General features: G+C 40.7%; 1 protein-coding gene across 21 annotated transcripts in view; it reads right to left on the bottom strand.

Annotated features, from left to right (window-relative positions):
- The window catches only part of NR3C2 (nuclear receptor subfamily 3 group C member 2), a 132,748-nt gene that overhangs the window by 47,133 nt on the left and 67,055 nt on the right, over positions 1 to 18,560 (bottom strand). For 11 of the 21 annotated variants that reach the window (XM_083631086.1, XM_083631085.1, XM_083631087.1 and 8 more), the window contains one exon: positions 6,264 to 6,403. In XM_083631086.1, coding sequence (XP_083487212.1) covers positions 6,264 to 6,403 — 140 coding nt within the window. Of the gene's footprint in view, positions 1 to 6,251; positions 6,404 to 18,560 lie in introns of all 21 variants that reach the window. The other 10 variants (XM_083631084.1, XM_083631098.1, XM_083631102.1 and 7 more) reach the window with 1 other exon arrangement.

Raw genomic sequence — 18,560 nt, 5'->3', positions numbered from 1 at the left:
TTGTCTTGTTATCAGAGATCTCTTCTGTCAGCAGTCTTTACTCCCCTTTTTCCTTGAAGCATGTGCAATTTATCTCGTCCAAATTGTTTCTTTTGAAGATCCTTGCAACTAGCGGCGCGAATCAGGGACGGCGTCCAGGAGTGCCGGAATCCCACAGGAGGGCTTTGTGCCTAGTGCTCCCACCCCCACAAATTCGGGGGTGGTATAGGGCACAGCAGGCAAGGGCCGTCCCCCCCACAATCCTGGGGGGGTTAAGGAGGCTAATTACCCCCATCATAGCCTCCAAATTACCTCATGTGGGTTGGAGAGATGTTATTGTCAGCCATCTTCCGATGCGCCACCTAGTGGCCCCCCGTTCCTTCACATTTCTCTTCCTGTCCCTGTCTGATTGTTCCTCCAGCTTCACAGCTAAATATTCAGTCTCCATTTGTAAGAGCTGGATCTCAGCTTGGGTGGTTAGAGCAAGATTGTGTGCATCATTTGCAGTTTTAGAAACACCTGACAGTTGGTCAGATAGCAAATCGAATTTCTTCTCAAGTGGAGCTAGGGCTGCTCTCCAGTCCAAGGCTAGGGCTTGCCTTATTTTATTAATGTACACATCTGCATCTCTGGCCTCCTCCATTGTAGCAGCTACTTTCCTGCCTTTGGGGACTTTCATGCTGCTTTTAGCCATGTCAGTGTCTGAGGCCTCCTCTGAAGCCTCGGATAAAGCTCCCTCTAACTAACCTTGCAGGTTTGCTTTTTGGTCCATGTATTCCTTGAATCATCTCCTTGCTGAGGCTATATAAAACTTTTGATCAGATGTCAATAGGATACACTTTGCTTAGATTTTGTCCCAGGGCGATTGGAGACGCAGAATTATGCTGCCATTTAGCTTTCCAACAAGCCACGCCCACCCCTTCCTTCGCATTTCTAACTTGCAAGGTTTTAACATTCTCCAAACTAGGGGATACTGTGTCCTCAACAAATTAATTGTGAAAGAGTAAAGCAGAGACCAAGCAATAAATCACATTTCAATTGGTTCTAATAAATCAAGACTAAATGTCACACTCTTATTGGGGATAGAGACATTTGTGTGCCTGTAATCAGTGTAAAGGCATATTATTGTAAAATGGCTTCCTCTTATGTTTCAAACTGAATAGCACACAAGTACCGACAAGGTGACCCAGTGGGAAAACAAATATGAGATATCCGTCCCAATTCCCAAAGCCTGTAAAGTTCCCATCTTTCAATTTGGCATTTTATGTTTGATTCTGCAGAAATTTCTCCTCACTGCTAGGCTATTCTGTTTTATGATGGCAAGTCTGAGATTATTACTTTCCAACAGTGTTGGCTTTCATTAGTTTTTGATTTTACGTGCTAGTGCATACTAAACAATGAGTGCTGTTATTAATTTCTCCCAATAGTATATCATTATAATGACACAATATCAGAGCAAATAAGCACCTATCACTTTCACAATTCCAGCTAGCATTGTTAAGCATAGCATTTGCATGCATTATGCGGTGCACAGGCTAACAGAAGTGTCTTATTTCTGGATCCATGTGGCAGAGAATGAATGATTGAGTTCTTGGCTTCAGGTATCAAATTACATTTAGGAGAAATGTGAAACTCCCAGACACAGAGATTAATAAAGTTGCATTTCCTTTTTAAAGATTATGTTCATTCCAAATGCACAGACAAAGATTGCAATCCATTGGTCCCAGATATGAAAAAAGGAAAAAGAGAAAGAAAATGCACAAGGATCAAGAAGTGGGAGGGGAGCAGTAGGACCCTGCATTATTTTTCACCAAGACTTACAGTTTTCTAATAATAGAGAACCTAGACTACTTTGGCCAATCCTACAAATAGCCTTCCCACTTATCCATGTTCACAGCCAAGGTAACTATTAGTGTACAAATCACTGTTTATCTGCAAATAGCCTTTTCAGTGCAAAGTTCAACCCTGTAAGTACACTGAAATGGATCTAGATAATCAGTGCCATCCAAGTCTTGCACAACAACCATCCACTTGAGCAGTTTCCAAAAATATTACGTTGGACATTTGGCTGAGAGCTGGAATAGTCCTTTAAGGTGGTTCAGAACTCACCTTCTAGCAAGCAGGTATTTATTACTTCCTGCTCAATATTATGAGCCAGAAGCAGCAATGGCCAAGCAAAAAGATGGCACCCTGTACTCTTCCAAGCACCTTGTTTATGTCCCCAGGCCTCAATAAATGAAATTAATCCCAGTTCACTAGAGACCCATTTAATGGCAATGAAGTGGCATGCAAATTATTAAGGATGCAAATTTCCAAGTGCTTAGCAAATAAAGTCACAGAAGACTCTGAGATGAGCTTTTCATTGTGTTTTGCATTATCCACTTCTGACTTGCATTCCCATCACTGTCTGTTCTCATACACCACTCATATCTGCCTGTAAACCAAGGGGCCAAACCAGCAGCACCAAAAGGGAGCTTAGGAGCAATTACATCAACTGAGTCATTTCCACATTCCACAAAGCAACCAGGGCTTTGACAGGACCACCAGCCATGCTAGCAGAAATACTGCAAGTGCTCTCATAACTCTCTCTAGGACCCATCAACCTGAGATTGGATTGTTCTCTCACCCATGGATTGTTCTCTCACCCATGCAGAGAGAGGAAGACACGACAAGCCTAAATCTCATTCAAAAGTGATTTGGCCATGAAAGGAGAGAAGAAAAATCCCTCTCATTCCCATACCATAGCATGACCTTTAGCACATGTTGGGTCACTGACAACTGGAGGCAGCTCCATGACCTTATGGTTGCCATGACAATCCTGAACTACCTCTGACAAGTAGGCCTTGACATGGATATTGAGGTCTCCCAGAACATCCATTCTGGAGGTTCCTCCTCCTCATGTTTGAGATCACCACTATCAGATCAGGCAGAGGGAGAATGCAGAGATGGGTGGTACAGAATCTCTAATGTGCCCCAATAGTCCACATTGGAGGGGAGGGACACTCCAAACAAGTGCTCACCCAGATAGTAAACCTAATGAGAAACAGAGAATACTAATAGGCAACTTCAACCCCCACCCCATTGCAGACACCAAGTCTATACTAGCGCTGCACCGAAAACCTCATCTAGCTAATGAACACCAGTAATCCTCGAAAACAAAACACACAATTTCTGAATTTGAGTAGAAAAATTGATGTTGTTTTTTTAAAAAATCCACACCATCCTAAGCAGCTTCTGTTTGTAGCTAACTGTGCTACTGAATCAGCTAAAATGGTAACTCGCTCCTTGCCCCTTTTTAAAATGAAGGGCTTTAATCAGGTAACAGACAAGCTTATTCCATCTGTACTATGTACCTAACGCCTTCCAAGCTTTCAGTTTCACTGTGCTGTTGCTATGTAGTTCACACAAGTCTGCAGCAACAAGTGACGAGCAACACCTGAACACTGATCACTAACAACTTGTAAATGATCCATCGTAAAATGTCTTGCCTTTAATCAATATCTCTCATAAATGTTCTTTGCCAAGTTTATTATGTATATAGCATTACTGTCCTACATGTCACCTTACAGAGCAATGTAAGCAAACTATACAGATCTCTGTCTTGAAGAACGTACAATCTCAATTTTGTTAGTAAAAGGAATAACTAGGGGAGAAAGGTAGAGTCAACAGGTGAACACAAACAATCATGACTCTTTTCTGCTGCATCTTTAGCACAATAATTGAATGTGGCTAAAATCTCATTAGAGAAGGAGGGAAGCTAGAGTTGGAGAAGACAATATCAGACTATTGCTACATGGAGCAGACCCACAACTTATGTGGAGCTTACATTTCAGGGATAGTGCCTAAAGCCAAAATCATATATCGTCAAAACACACTGGGTGCAATGGCAGTTGGGGTTGCCAAAGTCCCCCGCCCCCATGGATACCCTCTTATTTTCTGCCTCGTTTTTAATTTTTTGGTTTATTCTGCCAAGCACCTAAAGCTGAATGGGCACAACTTAAGTGTGCATAAGTTGCAGGTCTGCTGTACTTTTTCCTAACAGAAAAGTAAATTTAAACTCTAGAGGCTAGAAGCGGTCAACAGTAGCATAATGCCCAGGTAAAAGACATAGAGAAAAATACTGAAAAGCAGTACTCCAGTCACCCTTGTATACATTGCCACCGCATGTCTCTCTAGTCACTACAGGATGCAGAATCACTTTGAACATGTGGGAGAATATCTGCTGACAAATGAGTGGGAGGGGGAATCTGAAAACATACCGATTCTGTGAATCTAATATTTTTGTTAGATTAAGCTCTATTTTCCCTCTTTTTTCTTTCTTTCTTTTTTTGCTGGGATGCTTAAATTAAATTAATTGTCAATTCCAAACGTAGCAAAACAAACATGACAAGTACTTCTGGTTACGAACTTAATTCGTTCCCGAGGTCCATTATTAACCTGAAACCGTTCTTAACCTGAGGTACCACTTTAGCTAATGGGGCCTCCTGCTGCCGCCATGCCACTGCCGCATGATTCCTGTTCTCATCCTGAGGTAAAGTTCTTAACCCAAGGTACTACTTCTGGGTTAGCGGAGTCTGTAACCCAAAGTCTTCGTAACCTGAGTTGTTTGTAACCCAAGGTACCACTGTAATTGCAAAAGTTTTGAATACAAGATGGACAGAGAGCTATTCATCTGCCTCTGGGCCCCTATACCAATAAGCCCCAACAAAGGAATATACATGCATGCATATAAACACAAATTCAACCCTGAGACATCACCCCAAACCATGGTTTGCATCTCTAATCATTATTCTAGACCTCAAACCACAGTATGATCTTCCAAATATACACCAGACAACCCCTTTCACATTTCATTATCTCAGTGTTCAGCTTCATAAATTCACTCCTGTTTCCACATGCAGCAGTCACTGCAGAGTGATGGCCGTAAATGTGACTTGTTAATTCAGACATCACACCAGTCCATAGCTAGCACTGCCCTTGCTTACAAACCCAAATCAGATTCTTACATTCTTCTAGCCAACTCCAATTCAGACATCCTGCCAAACTATAGTTAAGCTTGACATCTACATTGAGCCAAAGATACATTCAGAGGCAGAGTTGGAGGTTAGGAGGACAATGTGCCTGTCACTCAAAGCAGCAGCCTGCTTCTCTTTCTCATTTTATCCATATAAGAAACACCTGGTAAAATAGAATATGCTGTCTCACATCATCTAGTAGTGAGTTTTCTCCACTCAATAAATTTGGGTATTCCAATGAACTTTATAATGCTGAACTTTTCAACAGTGTGTCATCATTAAACACCCTAAGATGGTAACCTCAGGCTTTAAGTGAGTCCCATTACATCCAGTGGAACTTGCTTCTTAGTAGGAAAGCAGAGGCACAGAATTCAAGTCCATAATAACTCTAGAGGAAAATTAGTTACCCGAAAAACTCTCTGTTTTGCTGAATTGTTCAATTTCCAGCCCTTCACCTTTAAACCTTTATACTGATAGGTACAGTTGAATGGCATGAACAGTCCAATATAGTGCAGGACACAACACTACCAAAGGGAAGGTGTGTTAACTAAGATCAAGAACAGGACAGAAGGTAGAGAGAAATTGCCAGGATAAAGGGACAGAACTGTCAAATGGAGCTAGAGCAAATGAGTGAAAAAGAGTAGGGGATACAGAATAGTCCAAAATATTGTTTTCAGAGTGAGAACTAGAGGCAAGTATGCATTCTTGAAATGCCTTCTTAAAAAACAAATCACTTATTTCCAGGCACTTGAAACCCATGCTTCTTAATGAAAAGTAGATTCCTCCCCAGGCCTAAACATTTCTTTTTTAGAAGGAGAATGCAAATGCTTATCAATCTTAAAAGGGTGGGTTCATGATTGTATAACTACCATGCATAAATTAGCTTTAAGCTACATTTGTTATTATTTATGGATTTCTGAAGAACAGTTGGATGCATCATCTGCCTGACTCTACCCAGAATCCCCCTCCAGCTTATGAAAGGTTTGGACATGTTTATTTGTGGCTACAGAAAAATTCTTTACTTTACTTCTTCTAGCAGATGAAACAAATCAGGGTTTAAAATAAAGTTATGGAAATGTGAATTAAAGCTTAGAGGCATACAGCAGGCTGTGGCCAGGTGTTTTGTAGATAAAGCTGATGGTGCATACATCTTTTGAATCATTTTAAAGCGATAGTTCTTAAGGTTAAAGGCATTGTGGAACATGCAATGAAAATTCCTTATAATCATATAAGAAAGAATATAAAAGAAGAACCCACATGAGGATTTACCTTCCACGGCTCTTTTGAAAAAGACTTTACAGCTGCCACAGGTAACTACTCCATAATGACACCCAGATGCCTCATCTCCACACACCAAACAGACTTTGGAAGGTCTTGAGGATCCAGACGACACACTTCTCAATGAGGAGCTATGAGGGAGGGGGAAAAACAAGTTCGATCAATTCAAGTCATACTTGCCACAAATAATCTCCAATTCATTGTTATGTGTGTTCAATGACTGTAAGGGTCATGAATTTAGGGAGCTACAACCCCTTGACATTGGCATTGTTTGTGTTGATAAATTTCACTTGTTATATGAAAACCACCCATAAACACACAGTGACTGTTTTTGAATGTCACAGTAAACTATCTTTATGGATTATCATTAAGGGAACAAACCTAGTTTTCCTTCAGGCTCTCCTCCAGAGCTGCTGTGAGATCAGAAACCTTTGCTTATGATTAGTCACATTTAAGTGTTGCATCTAAACTGTAGATTTTTGGTTAATCTTAACTATAGTTTATTGAAACAAGTCAGATTCATAAGCCACAGTTTGAAGCTGGCTTGTTTCAATTAAACCATAGTTAAGATCAATAAGAGATTATTGGGTTCAGATGACATGACAAATGGGTTAAGCAAAAATAAAAGTGAAAATGTCTGAATTCCTCCTCACAGCTACAGAAAGAGCAGGGGAGCAGTGCAGCACAGCAGGATGCTGAGCTCATTCATATCGTGATGAACCATGATTTATCAAATGTTCAAGTGCAGTCAGATTGAATGAGTGCCACAAACTCCATCATCATTTTAATTTATTGCTTGCCCTTCACCCTAATGCCCAAGGGTGGATTACAACAATTTAAAATACAACTTTAAAATAGTTTTGAAAACTTACAATTTACAAAAACTGCAATCACAAAAAACCCAACTCCTCCTTGGAATCTACCTCCTTTATCTCCTCAAAATCACCAAGGAAACATATGAAGAATGCATTTACACATTACAGTAGGCTATCCATTAAGAAAAAAAACAGCATATGCTTTAAAAACATTTTTTTTGAAGACCAAATGCACAGGCATTAAATGTTGAGATTAATGCCAAACCAAACTACATCTGAATGTCTGATGGTTTTTTTTTATTTTTAATATTTTGTTGGAAGCCGCCCAGAGTAGCTGGGGAAACCCAGCCAGATGGGCAGGGTATAAATTATTATTATTATTATTATTATTATTATTATTATTATTACTACTACTACTACTACTACTACTACTATACTCACTTGCCTGGGGGCAAGTCCCATTAAATTCAATGTAACTTACACCTGAGTAGTTCTTTAAATGAGTGCACTGAAAAGTTCTACTCAAGTATGTCCATTAGTCATGGCCTGATTAAAAACCTTAAAAGTAGGGACTCACAAAATTTCACTAGAATATTTCTGTCTTTGTATACACACACTTCTGTCTTTGTATACACATACACCACTCCAAATAGCATTCTGGTAAGTGCAACTTTTGAAGGTTAGATGTATATTGGTTCACATATTATTTTGGAAACTGCAGGTTTGATGGGTTCCATGTTAAATGTGTACTGAATTGAATTTCTCCACCATCCCTAGCAGGCAAGTGATTTCTCCACTCTTTCAGCAATCTAAGCCAATGATAGTATAGCAGTCTCCCCACCACTGATGGCAATTGCTTAAAAGCTTCCTGTAAGCACTACTCCATTCACATACTGGTCCCAACAGGGGTGCTGCCCTTCCCTAAATAAAATGAATGTCATTTCCCTGCTGTTCTTTTTCCTGGTAACGCCCCCTTTCCTTGTAATTAAGTTCTCTACTCTCCATAGCTATGACAGCCATTCCCAAAGTCTACTGCTTCTGAGGCATTGAGGATGCCATAGTACTGATGAATGGGGATGTGTGAGATTTCATCTTCTTCTGCTAGGTGCATCTTGGGCCATAAACATCTTTTTTTGGCTGGTCTCTGGGGCTAGAGCATAATTTCAGAGCTAGAAGACCTGCCTTAACCACAGGAAGTATTTAATTTCACTATTATGCACATTAATGGGAGATTCAGAATCATACGATAATTTTATATCCATGTCTGTTACCTTTAACCAAGCATTAGATATAGCAACCGGAATGAATGCCCAGGGAAAAGACAGTTCTCTAAGGGAAAGGCGTGCTGCTTAGCAAAGAGAGAAGGGGCTGAAGCCAAAAGAGCTTCAAGAAAGGAATCTAGGTTAGGATTTAGAAGTGACCATTTTCCTAGCACAGCTGGAGCTCAGGGCTCTTAGCTGATAAAAGCAGAGGGAGGAGGAGAAGCAGTTGCAGTAGAAGTGGAGAAATATGCATGGGCGCTGCTCTGTGGCTTTTCCCTGCTCCTGCTAACCTCTGCCTGCCTTGGTAGACTCTACGGCTGCTCTATGTAAGTATAGCTTACATGTTGGAGGGGAAGCAATTTTCAAAAGAAAGCTCTGGGGGGTAGTGAGCTTCAAGCACATTTCAGGTAACTGGCTTGCTCATTACCCTTGCTAGCTAATGGCTGGTAGTAATTGGCAGCAATATCTGAGACTGAATTCATACATGCCACTTAAAGCACTTTTGAGACTCTCTCCTGCTGTCGGTATGCTGGCATGAAAGTTTTAAATCAATTGATGGCCGCGGAGGAAGATGCCCTTTTTCCTTTTAAAGGCTGTGTGTGTGCTCCAGTGTGCTCCATCCGACTATTTTAGGTTTTTAAAAGGGACGGAGGGGACTGTGGGTTCTTGCACAACGGCAAGGCATGGTAGGCCTTCGCCCCATGCTTTCACCTTAGCAACTCCTCTGCTTAGCTGCAATCACACAGGACAAAACTGACAAGTCTAATAGCAAGCAAGATGGGCAGATGTTAGCAGCACCTGTAGTTGGGGAACAGAAAACAGGAGTTTCCTGTGGTGAGGGAAAGAGCTGTCCAAAAGTTCAGTGCACGTTTACCCTTGCTCTTACACAAACACTCCAGGCAACAACTTCAGCTATTGGTACTCCTCCTTTTCTTAGCTATGGTAGAAAGGCTCAGCTCTAGCTGAACTGGAGAAAAAGACAACTATTTGATGGCAAGACAACTGACATTAGGCAAAAAGAGACAGATTCAAGAGAAGACAGCTTGGGAGCACTTGGAAGGGGCCTTAACTTGGAGGATTTCTGCTGTAGCTCCCTCTAAGTACCGTATTTTTCGCTCTATAAGAAGCACCAGACCACAAGACGCACCTAGTTTTTGGAGGAGGAAAACAAGAAAAAAAATATTCTGAATCTCAGAAGCCAGAACAGCAAGAGGGATCACTGCGCAGTGAAAGCAGCGCTCCCTCTTGCTGTTCTGGCTTCTGGGATAGCTGTGCAGCCTGCATTCGCTCCATAATACACACACACATTTCCCCTTACTTTTTAGGAGGGAAAAAGTGAGTCTTATAGAGCAAAAAATACAGTATTTTAGGATGCAAGACCCAGAACTGCTTTGATTCATTATTATATTTTCTCAGTCTTCTAAAAAGATAATCACATTTCTTCCTTTAAAAGAACACGAATGAAGGTCAAGGCTTCAAGGTCAATACTACAGAGCAGTAGTATTTTTTAAAGAAACTGACCAGAGGTCTTCCCTTGCCCTTCAGTGTAAAAACTGGTACTATGATTGAAAAGGAGCTTCTCCTAGAAATCCACCAGCTCAGGAGAGGGAGAGATGGGAAAGACAAGGAGTCAGGAGCACTGGTAATGCAGAAAGATGGGGAGTTACAAACTGTCACCACCATCAAACCTTGTCACTGACTACTGTTGCAGGGCAGTATTGGCTAACATCCAGGTAGGAAAATGCGGAGATGACTTTTCCACCATAAATTCCATAAGTTGCGGCACGGTGGCATTCAAAGTAGGAAAACAGAACCTGTGAACAGTGCTAATGTGTCTAAACTGAAGGAGCATAGTGGTGAATCGTAGAGTGATAATTAAAATGCTATAAACTATAGGTGTGATTTTGACATTATGCTGCTTAAAATGCAGTGCCTGTGCTGTGTACTGCATGCCGATGTAATGAGAGGCTTGGCTTCCGGATCCCCTTCTAACTCTCAAACCCCTGAACCAGGATGAGCTCAAGAGTGACCTTTACGTCCTCCTATTTCCCCTTGCACACAACATAAATTCCACAATCTTAAAAGCTCACTAATTTTAACTCTGTCAGCTTTTTTATGATGCAAAGTAAAAATATCCCCAGAAGAGTTTTAGATCAAGTTCCAAATTTATTCAGCTATACAAAGACTATTTCATAATTGTGCACAGCTACATAAATGGTATATTATGGTGTCAGGATAATTTGACATTAGAAAGTGGAAGTCTGCAGTCTAAAAATTCTCCAGCTTCAAAATTATGTAACCTTCACATTCATTATGAGAGTGGGAGTTCACATTCATTATGAAAGTGAGAGTTAACAAAAGCACTTAGGGGTGCCATTTAAACTGGGATCCAAACAATTGTTTCAGGTGCACCAGAGGGCTTGGGCACGCCCAGTGGAATTTTTTTTAAAAAAAAACACACACTGTGATAGGGTGTGGGAACCTTCTACCAATCTAAATTTAAGAGCCTACACAGTTGCAGAAGTGATCTGTCATGTGGCTGTTCTTCGAGAAACTTAAACCCAAAGCCCCATTGGGCACATGGAACTACTTGTGTGATTAGATCTCATCCTGATTCCTTTCTTGTAGGTTAAATACAAGCAGTTGCCTTTGTACTGGTTTATGGCTGCACCAGCTGAGCCAGGAAGAGGTCAAGTAGTTTATCCTAGGCCATGTCACAAATATCAGTGGCTCAGACCAGATTAGGAACTAGGATTGTATTGGCTCTGAGCCTCTTACATGCATATAACTAAACTGCCTTTTAAATGAATCTGCATTCAGTGCATTAATCCCACACTGGAAATAATGCTCCTCCTCCCATTTTGCCTCTGCTAATCTGTGAGGCTTACTAGCCCTACTCATTGTGATATTTATACATTCATTACATAACAGCATAACACTGTCTGGCAATTGTTGGATGATGACAATGGCTTATTTATTATACATTCAGGGAAGCCCTTGCAAATGTATATGAATGGATGAGCAATGTTATTTTACATTTTAGTTGTGCAAGTAAGTGATATCTAACACTGCCTAACAGCACTAAGGTTGGTCGCTGCTATAATTCATCTGTACCTATATTTGTAACCTGATACAGGGTGGCATTAAATGTGGTTTCATACTTTATTTCAGCAACGAATCTGCAGTTCTGCTCTCACTGAATTTACTAGGTCAAATGAAACTACAGACAAAGGCAACTGAAGGAGAACCGACAGAGGCACTTTACATCACAATGGAAGCATTTACCTTGATGACAATAACAAAAATACTCTCCCAGCACTCAGTCCCCAAGTAATTTATTTCTATGATATTTGGAGGACAGAGTTTCCCAATATCAGAACAAAATCAAGCTGTACAGTGGTACCTTGGGTTAAGAACTTAATTCATTCTGGAGGTCCGTTCTTAACCTGAAACTGTGAGGTACCACTTTAGCTAATGGGGCCTCCCACTGCCGCTGTGCCGCCACCGCACAATTTATGTTCTCATCCTGAGGTAAAGTTCTTAACCCGAAGTACTATTTCTGGGTTAGGGGAGTCTGTAACCTGAAGTGCCTGTAACCTGAAGCATCTGTAACCCTAGGTACCACTGTATTGTTAAAGAGAGTAAGCTAAGCTCTGTTTTCTTGGTGTAATGACCAAGGTTTCCAGCAGTTCCAAGGCATAATGCCTTCTTCACAGATGACGCCATTTTTTAAATAGAATAATTGATAGTGCTCTTCTTCTGCCATGAGGTACAAAACAACAACAAAAAAGATGAGGCCAAATGACAGGTCTACATTGGAGCTGCCCCTCTCACAGTAAAAGCCTGGGAACACAACTTCCTATGTCTCCTAACGATTTGAGACACAATCTTCCCTGTTCTCCTGCAAAATCCCCACTGAAATGGAAGCATGGCAAGTGTACAGCAGATAAAGGGGAGCAATGTAAGAGCATGCAGGGGCTTACACAAGTGGCTTAAGGAGGGAGTAGCTAAGCACTGTGCAACTCCTAGTCCAATTTAGGCACACACAAGGAGCCAGGAACATCTTCAGATGTTGCCATCCACATGTATTGGTTCCATCTCTAATGCATGCCCTATTGCTTCTGCCCCCAGAATGCCCGCATGCTGAAAATCTGCAAAGAAGAAACCTAGAAACCTTCAGCTGAATGTAGTTATCTGGCCTGCACTTTGCAGATGTCCATGCTCATTATATTAATGTCAAGAAAAGGACCTGTCAGACATACAACCGCAGAGGTAGGCCAGGAGAGAGTGGTTCCAAATCCCCTCCACACATATTCAGCTTTACATTTAGGGGAGATTTCTATGATAGGTCTAGAGAACCTTTAGTAATACTGCCATCTCATAAACTGCAGTAATAATAATAATAATAATAATAATAATAATAATAATAATAATAATAAATTTCTTATTTATACCCCGCCCATCTGGCTGAGTTTTCCCAGCCACTCTGGGCAGCTCCCAATCAAGTGTTAGCAACAATACAGCATTAAATATTAAAATATTAAAAACTTCCCTAAACAGGGCTGCCTTCACGTCTTATAAAAAATATAACAGATGTATTATAAAAGATATAACAATGGTTACATCATTGAAATCCCCCCCCCCCGTTTTGTTATTCCTCAACCCACGTAAAAACCAAGGATGTGATAGCACTTTCAAGTCAGTTGTGCAAAATCTCTGCACACCTAACAACATTAAGAGACAAGGAAAAATGAGAAATAAACATGAGAAACTTCACAGACACATTAATCCAAATAGCCATTACGTGAGAGGTGTGTGATAGATCGTGTGTGATAGGCCACACAAGAAGAGAGTTTATACACTCCAGTTTAATAGCATTCTTACAACTGAGTGAACAAAACATCATAATTTCCCAAATGGGCTGTCAACTCTCTCTCAAATCTCTTCTCTCAACTCAGTTTGTAGTGAATAGCGCCCAATTCACATTAGACTTTTTTCACAGTAATCACTCTCATATGAAGTGATATGAAGTGGCCTCCCACATGGCAGCAGAAATGTATAAACCAGCAACACAGTGGCTTGCTTTGTATATAACACTAAGATGAGTCATGGGGGAAGCATGAACAAGTGAGCATGTGAGTGCATGGAGTTACAACTGTGGCTGCTTTGCAGTCCCCTGGTCCTGCTGCTGAGCCACCTGAAGCTTAGGCACAAGCCCATAGTTCGTCTCGCTCCAGCTAAACCATGGTTCCTCTTGCTCCAGATATACTACAAGCTGCAGCCATGGTTTGCTCTTTGCTTATCACTCAATGTTTGCCAGAAGGAGACGAAGCACGAGGCTGGGTTTTGACTTAACACTAAGCCAAACTATGGCTTAGCTCTGGATAGTGCAGCTGGACCAGGGGAAGAGCAAAATTACTAGGACCAGGGGAATTACTGGACCAGGGGGAGAGCAAAAATTTCACTCTGTGCACTCTCAGCCTTGCTCAGTCATGCTTAGCCATAGTGGGCCAATGGCTCTACAAAAGAAAACAATAGAAAATTGAAAGGAAAGAAGAGAAGGCTACAGAGAATTGTAACTGGCTTCAGTGTGTGCGTTCTTGAGAGTTTACAAATAATAAATTGAAATGGCTTACAGTGCACTCATCTATCTATTATTTATTCAGGGGTAAATTCAATTTACCCCTGAGAGATTAGGCTGGCCTCAACTAGAGCCAGGGCTTTTTTGGCTGCGGCTCCAATCTGGTGGAACGCTCTGTCACAAGAGACTAGGGTGCTGCGGGACTTGACATCTTTCCGCAGGGCCTGCAAGACAGAGCTGTTCCACCAGGCCTTTGGTCAGGGCGCAGCCTGACTCCCTCCTTTGGCAATCTTTACAGAACTTTAGCTTATGGCTGCCATCAATTTGATTTTAATTAATTTTTATAATGTTTTTAGAATGTTGCACTATTTTATTGTTGTTAGCCACCCTGAGCCCGGCTCCGGCTGGGGAGGGCAGGATATAAATAAAATTTATTATTATTATTATTAATTGAATTTGATGGAAGCTTACTCCCAAGTAAGCAGATACAGGATTGCATCTAAAGTAGCTCTGTGTTATTAGATGAACCATTTTATTTCTGTATGCTAAGTTTTCTGCATCTAGTTCACATTTCTCTCTTGGAGTAATTCATTACCCACTTTTACAGGGAATGAGTGGAAATGAGCTTAATTTGATGTGCTTAACAATGCTAATGGTGGCTTTAAACTACCGACCTTGACAAACTATTGCCATAAGTCCATTTTTGGCTTTCTAAGTTGGCTTTGGTAACATTTCTGCAGAATTTTAATTAAAAAGAATGGATTTTGCATTTTTTAAAAAATCAATAAAATTAGATAATCGTGTTTAAAAGCTGATTATACAAGTTATTATCCTTCTCAAACCAGATGTTAAATATATGAGGAAAAATTTAAACCATTATGAGAAATCATGTCTGGAATGCTTGTTTTCAGGTTCTAACTACTAAACTTGAACAAACACGTCCCAAAATTTCTGCATTTTATTTAAGCCCAAATGAGTAATTATGAGCTAGCTCTCTACACCTTTTATAATATAATTACTAATTAATAAGTAAATGCAAAGAATTTGAAATACATTCAACCTTGAACATTTGCACTCTTAAAATATTAGCTACATTTGAAAGGAAAAAAGAAATAACGTTAGATTTGACACAACTCTTTCATGGGCTATTCAGTTATTAATCGGTTTTGTCACCATCAATTTTCATTGAAACTCTATGTAATTCACATCCCAAAGTAAACAAAGTAGAAGAATTTGAATTACGTGCACAGTAATTCATCTGGCTATTGAAATTATGTAATATATACTCCTTCCTACTACATTTTTCTGTTTTTCTGGTTTATCTACCAAGAGAAAACATAAAAGGGTCTGATGAGAAGTTGTGCATAGTGACATGTAAACTTCCCACAGTTTGATTTAGAATTACCGGTAGTTTTGAGTTCTTTTAGAGCATGCATATATATATATATATATATATATATATATATATATATATATGCTGGCTGTACCTTATTATCTTATCAGTTTCAATGGGCAAAAGTTTATTTACCTTTTTGTCCACAGCTTAGACACTAGACACATCAAAATGCTATTTTCAAGGCTCCAGAGAACTATAAGCAAACCAGGGATGCTCTTATGCCTTGGGAATGAAGATGCTGTGCAGTTCCTGAGCTTGTCTAACCAGGCAGATATTTTCAAGCTTCATGCAATTAGCTTAGCTTCACTGAACATGCATAAGTCAATGGCAAACGCTGCAACGGTTTCAATAAGATCCAGATTGTATTATCCATCTACTCTTGAAAAAAAAAGGGTACAGATCCTTCAGAAATGGTTTTGGCCCCAACCCTTTTTTATACTCTTGAGTTTTTGCTGTCCTCCCAACCAACCAATTCACCTGTCTTTTCTCACCTTTGCTCCTTAAGACACCACACATCCAAGACTGTGAACATTTTGACTTGTGACTACCACAGAACCTTCCAAATCATATAATACCCAGCAGTTTAAAATGTGCCCTCACCATATTAGGATTCTGTAATACAGAGACCTTTAAGTCTCTCAGACAAAATCCAGTAGTCATTCAAGGTCTTGCCCTGCAAGCCTGAATATGTTTCAACCTCTTATAATTCAACAACAGAAAATGTACATTCAACTTGGCAGGCAGAACTTTTAACTCCCCGTGCAGTTTTGTTAGGACAATGTAAGGTCATGGTATATAACCTAGTTCTGTAACAATGTTCATTTTTCTTACTAACTTTCCATCCTTACTCTTCCTTGAGAAAACTATTATTTCCGCTTGTTCTTAGATCTAGTCATACCATAGCTCAATGCCACAGACTAGCCTAATGAATTAACAAGCCCCATCTATTTCAAACATAATCTGAACTAGTAGGCAGTTATCCTATCCAAACAACATAGGATGTTTACATCATAGATGACAGGATACCATTTCCACGGGACATCACAGAGCAGGCATCATAAAGCATTTCAACTGCAGGGTTAAGCTCTTCAGGCTCAAAATCTGATTTCTTATTTATGAGTCATCAGTGGGAAGCATCTATATTACATTTAGCCTAGAGGAACACCACACACATACCTCCTTCTGTGTAAAAACTGAAGCAAGGTTTTCAGTATGGCAAACTGCTAAGTGACTTCAGACTCTAATCTGGAAGGCAGAAAAATTAATGGAACTGCAGTGGTATGTACCACAAGCCTCTTTCAAACAACTTCTTCAAACCAGAAGTGCTTCATCATATACTCTTCACTTCTCATCCTGCCTCTTGGCTTCTATTTCTCTTTTGTTACATAAGAACAAAGGAGGCTGCCTTATACCAGATCAAACAAGCTGTCCCTCTAGCCTACTATTCCCAACTCTGACAGGCAGCAGCTTTCTATAGTTGGAGACAGAGGCCTTTGACATTGCCTACAACTTGATCTTTCAAATGGGAAATGCCATGGATTTAACATGGGATTTTCTGCATGCAAGCATGCGCTTTCCTACAGAGCTACAGTACCCTCCCCCCAATTCACTTTTTATTAATTTTACAACCGTAATCATGCATTTGGTACCCTACCTGGATAGTGAACATGGGGTAGGCCAAAGTCAGGATAGCATATTTAGAGAAAGAAAAAATGTTCTGGAGTAGAGAGGAATGGGTTTTGCAAAAGCTGTTTTAGTTGCAAACAAAATGACAGAAGGCACAAGCCCTAACAGTCCATTTGGTATCCATAGCTATTGAATGCATGAAGCTATGCAAATATATGAGCTAGTCAAACCTCCTTGATATTGGCACACCTGCTGGCCACACCCCTAGGTACCACATTGAGCATCCAATGGGGAAAAACAGCCTGTGCATTCTCACTAGACCTTTCACTCATTCCTTGATCACGTGAACAGAATACTTTATCAAAATTTACATATTCTGCTTAGAGCTGAACCAGCTTCACCTGCTCTGTTTGAGGAACTCATTCTCCTCTCCTCCAGATCAATATACGTATACTACATAGTCTCTCTCAAAATAACAGTTCCACCACTACCACATTTCCTCTATCCCACTTCCATGACCCTGAACTCTGCTACTCCAATGTTCAGTAAAGTGCTCAGACACACTGTAGCCTCTCAATAAAATTGACTAGGTGCTTTCAGCAGTTCAGACTCCATTAGTAATTGCAGTTGGCCACAAACAGATATCAGGCCGCTTCTTCAGGCTTCATCCCACTTTCTCTTCAAGTAAGTTGTTGAATCCACATAAAACGCAAATTCACTCCTCACAGATAAACCTGAGTACTGTTATACTGAAAGTGAGTACTATAGTGCCTTCTCGGAGAGGAAACACGGCTTATGGGATCACTATCAAAGCAATTTATGTCCAAAAGTTTCTGAGAAAAGCAGAGTTCTGTCACCATTATTAAAAGGCACTTAGAACCAAGGAACTGGAGAGGGGCCACGTGCAAAAGCCAGTTCTAATTCCACAACTTCTGCGTTAAAATGCAGTTATACTCATCCACAGCCTAACCCTCTTGGCTTTGATTAGTCTAGATCAGAGTGGTCCAACACACAGCCCAAAGGCCATGTGTGGTCCTTGAGTCCTTTTTTTGATGGCCCTCAGCAACATCTGACACATCCTCCCCTCGCAGCCCTTCCCAAAGCTGGGTGAGCAAGGTGCTGGGCTTTGGTAATGAAGTGATGGTTCTGACAGGGTCCTAGAGTCCTCCTTCCTCCTTCCCAAAGGCTAGTTAGTGCTTTCTCTAAGGAGGGAGATGGGAAAGCTCTAGGACCCTGCTGGAGCCTTGTGCCTTCTTCCCAAAGCCCAGTGCCTCACTTACACCGCTTTGGGAAAGCAGCGCAAGGGCAGGGGGCATCAAATATGGGTCTTGCTCCCTTACCCCCACACGGCAAGGCAGTGTGCAGCCTCTGAGTTCTGTGTCAAAGTACTCTTGCAGCCCACTTGGGATGAAAAGTTGGACTGCCCTCGTCTAGGTCAAAGAGGGAGTCATCTTAATCTGATGGTTTTACTTAAAACTTACTATTTTTAAAAACCATCCTGGGAATATATTTGAAGGCTAATATAGAACCATGCACAGTAGGCAGGGAAAAAGATGGTGCCTTCTGCATCCTGGTGCCCTCCAGATGGTTTGGACTATAACATACCTG

Source organism: Podarcis filfolensis (assembly GCF_964270895.1).
Source record: "Podarcis filfolensis genome assembly, chromosome: 9".
Taxonomy (NCBI): Eukaryota; Metazoa; Chordata; class Lepidosauria; order Squamata; family Lacertidae; genus Podarcis; species Podarcis filfolensis.
The sequence above is the reverse complement of the archived record's forward strand: the minus strand, read 5'-3'. Positions and strand labels throughout refer to the sequence as shown.